General features: G+C 43.5%; 1 protein-coding gene across 1 annotated transcript in view; it reads right to left on the reverse strand.

The window, feature by feature from the left end:
• Nucleotides 1-10013, reverse strand: part of DKK3 (dickkopf WNT signaling pathway inhibitor 3) — a 54941-nt gene that overhangs the window by 4858 nt on the left and 40070 nt on the right. The window contains exons 4-6 of the mRNA XM_029911519.1: nt 8929-9021; nt 6686-6830; nt 1084-1240 (exon numbers count right to left, since the gene is read on the reverse strand). Of these exons, the coding sequence (XP_029767379.1) occupies nt 1084-1240; nt 6686-6830; nt 8929-9021 (395 nt within the window). The remainder of the gene's footprint in view (nt 1-1083; nt 1241-6685; nt 6831-8928; nt 9022-10013) is intronic.

Consider the following 10013-nt stretch of genomic DNA (forward strand, 5'->3'; position numbering starts at 1 on the left):
GCCTTGTGCCCTGCACCTCCACACACCCCAGCCCTCTGCTCTGACCTCGAGTCCCCCCCCCAACACCCAGCCCTCTGTCCTGAACCCCCCACCCAGCGGGCTGGGCAGGCTGGCGGCGTAAGTTCAGCATTTTAATTTAATTTTAAATGAAGCTTCTTAAACATTTTGAAAACCTTGTTTACTTTACATACAACAATAGTTTAATTATATAATATAGACTTGGAGAGAGAGAGACCCCTTCTAAAAAAACGTTAAAATGTATTACCGGCACGCGAAACCTTAAATTAAAGTGAATAAATGAAGACCCGGCACACCGCTTCTGAAAGGTTGCCTACCCCTGTTTTAGACGGTTATACCCTGTTTTTTTAAATTGTTAAGTAAAGGTGTGTGAACTCTAATTTATGTATATTGGATGTATATTATTTATAATTGGTGTTTTTGAGTTGGTACTTTTGAGATTATATTGTGTGTGTACAGGGGCCAGCCAGGTGGAGGCACCGCCAATTTTAAAGTCCTTTAGGAGTAAAGGGACTGCAGCAGAGGATTCCCATCTATCCAACAGCACCACTGGGATACTCAGGATCTTCTTTAATATCAACAACATCAGGTGCCCAGGCACACAGGTGAGTGTTCCCTGCTACCGAGTAACCCAGGGAGGAAAGGGGGGTTACAGTCTCAATTACAATCAGATCAAATACCCTGCATGACACTGGACAAAAACCAGGAATACACTGTGCGCCTTCTAAAGTGCAGTTCAACTGTGACTGTATCAAACACCACCTGCAATGACAATCCACTGCCCCCTTGCTAATGACTACACAAATATCAGTAGCCACTTCCTGACAGGCGAGAATAGCAGTGTCTGTTAGGACAATGTAAAAGGCTTTAGACATTTTTATACCAGTGAGGATTTTTTCCAGTTAGTGGTGAAGAAGGCAGTCAAGATTTTCAGAGCTCACAACACTGAGCAGCTTCCAACAAGGAACTACTCAGTGCAGAGTGGGGGTGTTTCACACAAACAAACCTTGAAAGGGTTCAAAGAGTCTCTGGTGAAAAAAGCTTTTGATCCTTCCCAGGCCTTACCTGTGAGTCTGGCATATCAAGCCATTTGCACATGGGCAGCGCTCAAGCACTCCATCTGGTTCCAGTTCCCATGTGATCAGGTTCAGGAGTTTGTTTGAAGGATCATAGCAAGGTTCTCCTGCTGCAGGTAATGGAGTACACACAGGAAACAGAAGATCTGCATGCAAAAATGATAAATCCATAAGGATTTTTGATCCACAGGGTAACTAGTCAGTTCTGCATAGGAAAGATTCACAGTGAGCCAGGAGCTCTTTTCAATCCCTCACCCATGGGAGAGGTGTATCTCTCACCTGCCTTTCCACTAGACGGAGTAAGATTTCAAATCATTTATACTGTGGCTCTGCCTCATGTTCAGGCTAAGACAATCCCCATCCTCTTCACCAAAAGGCCAGCAATGATTTGACAATAAATTGATGCCCTTCCCCTGAAGAGAGGTATTTTATAAAAATGGGTGAACATACCATCCTACAAAGGAGGCAGCAGTGAGCAGTAACTGTTGAAACCTACCATGATTTTTTGGTTTTAGATCTGGATGCAGGACTTTGCATCTTATTTTCCAATTTATTTTTTTTATGATTTCTTTGAAAGGAATAAATGTGCACTGCAGTTATTCAAAAAATAGTCAGGATTACAAGAAGTCACCACAAACAAATGTATTAATTAATTTAGGAAACCCCCGCCCCACTATTAAAAAAAACCTTACACCAAAAACAAACTACAGTGACAGATCAAAAAAGCAAAATGGACTCAAGTGGAACTTATGTCAGAGAGGCCTTATGCTAACCCTCCGCACACAGGTAAAATTCACCCTTTAGAGAGAGGAGTTATTTACCAGAATGCTGTTCAGTTTGGGACTCTTGATATTGAAAGCAAAGATGACCAGAAAAGGAAAGCACTCCAATATACATCAGTACTCTGGAAGTACAAGAGTTTCAGGAATATCCAAATGCAGGTCCTGACAAACACACACACACACTCCGCTCCCTGATGGTGACTTTTAATTAACAAAAGACCTTGCATTGCCATTAAAAAAATTAGAGGCAAATTGAAAAGATAAGTCACTTAGTTGGTACAGTAAGTGGTGGTCTTCAAGATGTGTGTTCCTACAGTTGCTCCACATCAGGATGTGTATGCCTATGCACTCTTGATCAAAGATTTTTGTCAACTATGGGTACGTGCCTGTGCCCTGGACACCCTCATGTCCTGATACAAGGCGATATTGGGAGATGTGGACTCAGCACCACTCCAGTTTTCTTAAGCATGGAAGTCCAATGAGAGACTCCAAAGCAGAGCGGAAGAAGGGCGGGTAGTGGACCGACCCATGGGGGACATATCTTGAAGAACTCTAGTTACTGTACAATGTGTCCTCACCTCCTCCTTTGAGTAGTGTCCCTATGGCTGCGTGACTCCAGAGCAGTATCCCGATCATGGGGGGAGGGGGCTGCTGAGGAGGCAGATTCAGTACAGATCGTGGAACAGCCTCGCCAAAAGCCACGTCAGCTCTGGAAGTCATCACAAGAGTGTAACACTCAGAAAAATGTGTGTAGCAAAGACCTGGTGGCTGCAATGCAGATGTGTGAAATAGGTATTTTTTCAACAGGGCTACTGAGGTAGATTGAGCTCTGGTGGAATGAGTAATGACTCTGAGGGGGCTGAACCTCTGAGGCTTCATAACAGGTTAAGGAGTATCCTGCCACCGATCTAGATAGTCTTTTAGTTGGAAATCACCTGTCCTTTCTGTAACTGAGATATAAAGCCTCGGTGAAGCCCTAACGGGTCCTAGTATTCCCTAGGCAGAAGGCAAGTGCTCTTACATCCAGTGTGTTGAAGGCTCGACTCTTCTCTTGAAGAGCGAGGCTTGGGATAAAACACCAGGAGGTGAATCTACAGGTTGATGTGAAATTCTGAGGAAACCTTGGCAAGGAAGGGAGGGTGTGAACATGGTGTCACCTTGTCATGACAGAACACCGTATAGGGAGTCCACCATCAAGACTCCAAGCTCCCCTATTCTCTTGGCTGAGGTGATGGCTACCAGGAACATGGTCTTAAGGGACTGATGAAGAAGGGAACAGTTTGCCATAGGTTCAAATGGGAGTTTTCGTCAGCACCTTGAGGACGAAGCTGAGGTCTCGTGGTGGATTTGTACATCAGGGGAGCAATCTTGCTCTATACCTGAGAGCCATCTAGTAGCCTTGCAGTGAAGTGCTGACAGATTCAGATTAGTGTTTGATCCTGATTCCTGGGTGAGGTGGTTCAGTCACAGAAACAGGTGGATCAGTTCTGGTAACCCCGCCTGCCTGGGCCAAAATGGTGCTCTGAGGATGTCAACTAATTTTTTTGTTTCAATTTGTTCAGGACTTTCAGCAATAATGGAGCCTGACGACAAGTGTAAAGCAGTATGCAGAGCCAAGGAATGGAGTTGCAGAGAAATATATCTGTGGATGGCCCCAAGTAAGGCATCTCTCTCAGAATACCTCATTGTTCAGCTCCCACTTGTGGTCAGTGCTGAAATGTCTGCTGAGGGAATCCGCCATTGTGTTCTGTAGTCCTGGTACATAAAGCGCTGAGATCTGTATGCAGTGTGATAGATCCATAGTTTTATAGATTCAGCACACAAGGCCTGGGATCTTGCACTTCCTTTACGACTGTTATAATACACTGTTACTCTGTTGTCCAGCATTATGCTGATTGGATGGCCCCTGATGTGGGGTAGGAAGTGCTTGCCTCCGTAACAAGCTTCTCAGTGCTCCAATGTGTTGATATGGAGGTTGGACTCCTCAGGAGGCTATGTTCCTTGAGTGTGAAGCTGAGATTCTGGCAGTGTGTGCCCACCAGGGAGTAGTCTGTAGTGATGGTCCTTGCACACCTTTCATAGATCTTTCCACCAACGGAGAGAGTAGAGAACCCTCCGAGGTACTGACACCCATTCACACAGACTGTGCTTGCTTGGGGTATGGACGATTATTAGGCAGGCTGAAGACAGAGTGTAGCCTTACTAAGCGTATCACAAATGTACAGGCTGCCATATAGCCCAGAAGTCATAGACAAGTCCATGCTGTGGTTTGCAGGCTTTGTTGTATCTTTGAAACAAGACTGGACTCTGTGGTAAATCTGTCCTTGCGCACGTTTGCCTGGCTATGGTGGAGTCTAGAGTAGCCCCAATGAATTCTCTGCATTGAGTGGGTATGAGGATAGATTTTTTTTTCCATGTTGAGGCAGATGTGGATCACCCATAGGGTTGCTACTCAAAGAAGAAAGTTAACTTCCTACAGCTGTTGGTGATTATCTTAGAAATATTTGGGAAAACTGAATTATTGAACTGTCATTCTCACAATAGCAAGTGATGTAAAAAGACAACAGCAATCTTCATGAAAGAGCTTTGAGCAGGTTGTTTTTTCTAAGATTATACAACAGACTTTTACCATTAAGATCACAATTAACCAAAATGATTAAAAGAATGAAACCTTCAACAAATCTTCTGCAATTACTCAAGGCCCTAGACTGGTGTATAAAGCTGAATTTACAACATAATATATTAGGCCTGATTCTCATCTACACTAGTGTCCCTTTGCACTGTTCTGGCTGTGGGGCTTAGTGGAGAGGGCACTTAACTAGGACTCAGGAGACCTAAGCTCTATTCCTGGCCTGCTAGGTGACCTTGGGCAAATCACTTTCCCTCAGTTTCCTCATCTGTAAAATGGAGATAATGATACTGACCACCTCTGTAAAGCACTTTGAGATCTACCAATAAAAAGAGCTACATAAGAGTTAGGTGGTGGTGGTATTTAAACAGTACCTCCTTTAAAGCTTTAATACCATTGTTCTGGGCAGGGAAATAATCACCGTTTTCATTAACTTTAGATTTTCCCTCTACAGCTACAGCAGGGGTTCTCAAACTGGGGGTCAGGACCCCTCAGGGGGTCGCAAGGTTATTACATGGGGGGACGCGAGCTGTCAGCCTCCACCCCAAACCCTGCTTTGCCTCCAGCATTTATAATGGTGTTAAATATATAAAAAAGTATTTTTAATTTATTAGGGGGGGGTCACACTCAGAGGCTTGCTATATGAAAGGGGTCACCAGTACAAAAGTTTGAGAACCACTCAGCTACAGGCTTTGTTCTAAGCATTTTTTATCAAGTCAGGAGCTAACTTTGACTTGAGTCAAATTTGCTGTGAAGGGTTTGTATTGATTAAATAATCATCTTCAGCACGATACTGGAATGGTACTGCTTCAAATGCAATTATTGCTGGCTCATATCACAGAAGAAACTGGGGTTCAGGGAACAGTGTGTTCCCCTCACTATATGTCCAGCCCTACACTAGTGAAGCCAGTTGATGTTTTGCGATTGGCTTCTATGGGATCCAGGAGCAGGATTTGAGTCCCACTTGGGGAAGTGATATTAGCAGTCAGAAGACTTGCTAAAGTTGCTCCTTCTTTCCTGTTTCTTCTTAGGGGAGAGGTTTACAGAAGAGTCCCTGTTGAAGCTCACCAAATTCTGTAGATATTTTAAAATAAAGAAAACCCTGATGAACAAGGAAATAATCCAAAACTGTTCTCTGCAAAGCAAAGTCTCCTTTATAGTGCTCTGTATTTAGCGTTAACAAGGAAAAACTGCGCACACCCAACTGACTCAACTTGGATGGTGCCTGAAATGGGCCTTCTTCCCATTCCACGTGACATTCCCTAGCACTCTGATACAATGGTTCTAAGCAGCAGAAGTCATCCCAAGTCCAAAGATGTGAGGCGGCTTCTTGGTCATGGGAGAGGCCAATATAGGTAGCAACATAGAAAATGGTCTCCCTGGACTAGAGGAAATGTTGAGGTTGGCACTAATACTGCAGAAGGGAGGAGGGGCATGAGGGCGACACACAAGACTGTCGTGGATAAGCAGACAAAGGCTTGGGATTGACTGGGTGGAAAGAGCGAGGCCCAGGCCTGAAGAAACAAATTGCTTATTTGTCTTTCACTATGTCAAGCTTCACTTCTGTAAGCCTCAGACTCTCTCGTGGGCTAATGGGGTGTTCTGTAGTGCCCTTCTAGTTCATGTCCTGTCCAGGACACTGTTGTGTACTGGACTGCATCATAATACCCAACAGTATTTCATGCTAGAACCTCACATTTATGCAATCACCTGTATTGGTGGTCTCCCTCTCTCTAATGTGGGAAGGGCCGTTCAGGGGAAGCAAAAGTGGTTTTTGACAGAGCAAACTGAGACTCTCAAATATTTTCCACTCTACAAGGCAAAAAGTAAAACACACTAGGTTTCTCCTTCGTATGAAAATTGGGCAAGGCTGTTATATTGTCTTCAAATGACTGTAGCTGCCCATTACAAACACACTATACCCTGCGTTCTTCTATTTGCTCACACCATTCCGATCTAGAATGTTTGAAGAATGTCACTTTCACGGTAATGCAGTCCTGTAGGAAGTGCCTTCTCCCTCCCAACTCTAACTGAATTCTAAAGGCTTTATCACAACACACTCCACAGAGCAAAGGAGAGAATTACCCATTAATTTACACACAGAGTTAGCTACTTCCGCTGAGTTGAAGATCCTCTTGCACTATAAAATGAATAGAATAAAAAAAGCAAAACCAGTTTACCTTTCTGAAAAGCACAGCATGTCCCAGGATTACAGTCATGTTGATTTTCACAAATTGTGCCATTCTCGCCTTTTGATGCAGCTTCCACACATTCACCCCAGACGCAAAGCTGGTCTCCACAGCATTCAACATCTCGAGAGCAAGGCTTAGAAGAAGGAGAGGGAAAAATCACTGCAACAAAATTCTCTTTTTAGCACCAGCATTGAACTCAGCACTAAAGCATAGCAACCACTGGTAAGGATAAGCACAGACTTAAGGCCCAGATCCTGTAAGCAGCTCTCCGTGTGTTTTCAACTTTAAGCATGTGACTAATCCCATAGGTTAAAACAGGACTATTCATGTGCTTAACCTTAACTGCAAAGGGAAAACTAGATCCCGGAGAGATCTGAATCACTTTAAAGCAGTGCTGCACCCTCTAGCTGATAATCAAGAGGCTTAAAAGAAAGGGCCAACTCCCACTCAAAGGAGGGAAAAGGAAAGCAAAGTCCCCAGAGAAAGATAGTTCCTAGGACAACAGCTTTCCAAATGTACCAGTGGTACATACCTGGTATGCATACCTATATGCACTGTGTGTTGTTTTTTTTTAATAATTTGATTAGCCATCTCTCAGATTCCTGGTAACTTCAGGGTTCAGAATTGTGACAACAGGGTTCTCTGTGTACAGCCCACCCCAATATGCATGCATATTGCATGCCTCCCAAAGACAGAGGGGTTTCCCCTCCTGGGAGTGAGACTTTTGGGGGACTACACTCAGGGCCTGTACCCTCTGCTCATTATTAAGCAAGGGTTATTTGCAAAATTTGGATAGGAATCCAGGACTGGATCTCAAGCCACCTTGCAGTGTGAGGCTATTTAGAGCTGGGCTGTGTCTAGGGCCCATTTTTAATATACAATAGGCTACAAATATTCTACTGAACACTATGCAAAATGTGGACATTTCATGTTTATATAAAATCTCCTGTTTTTACATAAAATCCTGTAAAATCTCAGTTCTTGCTTTGGGTTTATCTAAATCGCAGTAGTACAATGATGAAACAAAACCAAAAAAAGCCCATTAAAATACTGTCAAGCAGGTCTTTTCACTGTCACTTGGGGTCTGAGCCTGCAAAGACTTACACATGTGCTTAACGTTAAGTATGTGAGTATAGTAGAACTCCTATTTTATGAACTAATTAGGGACTGAGAATTTCATAAGTTGAACATCTCAAAACTAAGTAGTGTGTGTAAATTACAGTACAGTGAACTGCATGGCTTTCTTCTTGTCCTTTAAACCATTGTAAAGCAATTTCCTATGTGTTGAAATGAATGTCAACTTGTTCTTTGACATCACTAGGAAGGACATGCTATTCCTTCCTAATTGGAAAAAATGGTTGTTCGTAAGATTGGTTTCCTAAAATGAAGGTTCACCAGGAGTCCCACTGAAGTCAATAGGACTATTCATGTGTTTCAAGCTAAATGTTTGTGTACGTTTTTGCAGAATAATGGCCTCACACAGCAGTTTTTAGAATATAATATCCTGTGGGTAACAAGAACTTGCAGCAGGACTTGCTTATTTGTTCCTTTTAGGCGCTATGGACTATATAGTTTTTGAACAAATATTTAGTTTCACTCCAGGCTAGCAAAGGAATATGAATGAAAAATACATCTGGATATGGAGATAAAAACATTTAATGAAAAGACTCCGTTTGACTCTTAGCAGGACTCTAAGCACAAGGAGCACTACCTCCTAGCATTGACAGCCCTGTGAGAAGATAACCTACTATTGCTACCAGCTGAGGGAGTTAATCCTTTAGCTGAAATGGCAGAGGTTTGCTCTTAAGTTCCCAGATTCAAACACTTAATGACCCATGCGGGAGGGAGTTACACAAACACAAATGGAGCATGTTCATGTAGGTGTATGGACGCAATGTGCAACTTGTCATTTTTATCATGTTAGGCAGCAAAGTCACTAATTCTTTTCTATAAGTGTCTGATTGAACTCTAGCTGAAGTCAACCGGAGTTGGACTGAGTCCTAAAGCACCAGTGAATAGAATCCTTATAACACACACAAGAATATGCAGGGCAAGAAAAAGCATTCTGTATATGCATATTCAGTGTTTGCTGCTGTGATACCCTTCACCCCCCCCCACCCCCCAAACAGAACTTAACCAATAGAGATATCACTTTTGGTCAACGGCTATTAACGATGGTCCTTTATGTGGTGAGACAGTTTTTGAAGACCATACAAGAATTCAGTACTTACTGAATGTTGGGTTTTACAGAGCTGACATAGGTATTCGAAACTGGAGAACTGGCAGTATTTCCCTATCTCACAATCCTCATCAATTATGCACTCCTAGAGAAAGGAATTGGAAACCGCTTGATTAAATAATTGGACTTGCTACTGCTGTTTAACAGACATCAGCACTTTTTAATAAAATACTAGAAGGTCTTAGAAAACCTAGAAATACTTCTATCTCTCTTATACAAATTTGCAGTGGCTAACTGGAAACCATCCCCCACTCCAGATGGCTAGCATGCTTAACAGGAGAACACTGTTACCCTGGCATATTTATACATTGTTGCAAACTATGCAAAAGAGAAGCTTTCCGACAGGCTCAACTAGCTCTTCTCCCTCAAAGTATGCTGCGGGGGACCCTCAGCTTCTTGTAAGAGGATTAATATCACCGAACCTAGTAACATTAATTCATTTCTTGTTCTGCTCTTCTGGGCATTCCAGGTAAAGAAAACTGAAGGCATTTTCCTCAATGCGAGGGAACAGACTCAGGGCCCAATTGTGAATGGAGGTGGAGACAGATGGAAGTGAGACCACATCACAGCAGCAGCCCTAGGAGCAATGTTTGAGGACTGTGTGTGGGAGACAGTGCTGTAGCAACTCCCTAGCCCTGTGAAAGGATGCAGCACTCACTCAACTCCAGGCCAGCCACCAGCTCCACACCGCCTCCCCATGGCCCCATCTGGTAGGTTAATGCTGCTGGTTTCTAATCCCCCATAGAACTGTACCTGGCCCCTGCAGGCATGCGAGGGTGGGGCTTGAAGGGAGAGAGAAGGCTCTTTTTGCCTTTCTCCTCCCCTTATGCAGGGCCAGGCACAACCTCTCTTGAATATGCTGTCGCACAACTGTGACCTCAGCCAAACTCTCCTGCATTATGTTAAGTATCAGAGGGGTAGCCGTGTTAGTCTGAATCTGTAAAAAGCAACAGAGGGTCCTGTGGCACCTTTAAGACTAACAGAAGTATTGGGAGCATAAACTTTCGTGGGTAAGAACCTCACTTCTTCAGATGCAAGAAGAAGTGAGGTTCTTACCCACGAAAGCTTATGCTCCCA

The sequence above is a fragment of the Terrapene carolina genome, unplaced genomic scaffold, assembly GCF_002925995.2.
Source record: "Terrapene carolina triunguis isolate 2854851 unplaced genomic scaffold, T_m_triunguis-2.0 Scaffold96, whole genome shotgun sequence".
NCBI lineage: Eukaryota > Metazoa > Chordata > Testudines > Emydidae > Terrapene > Terrapene triunguis.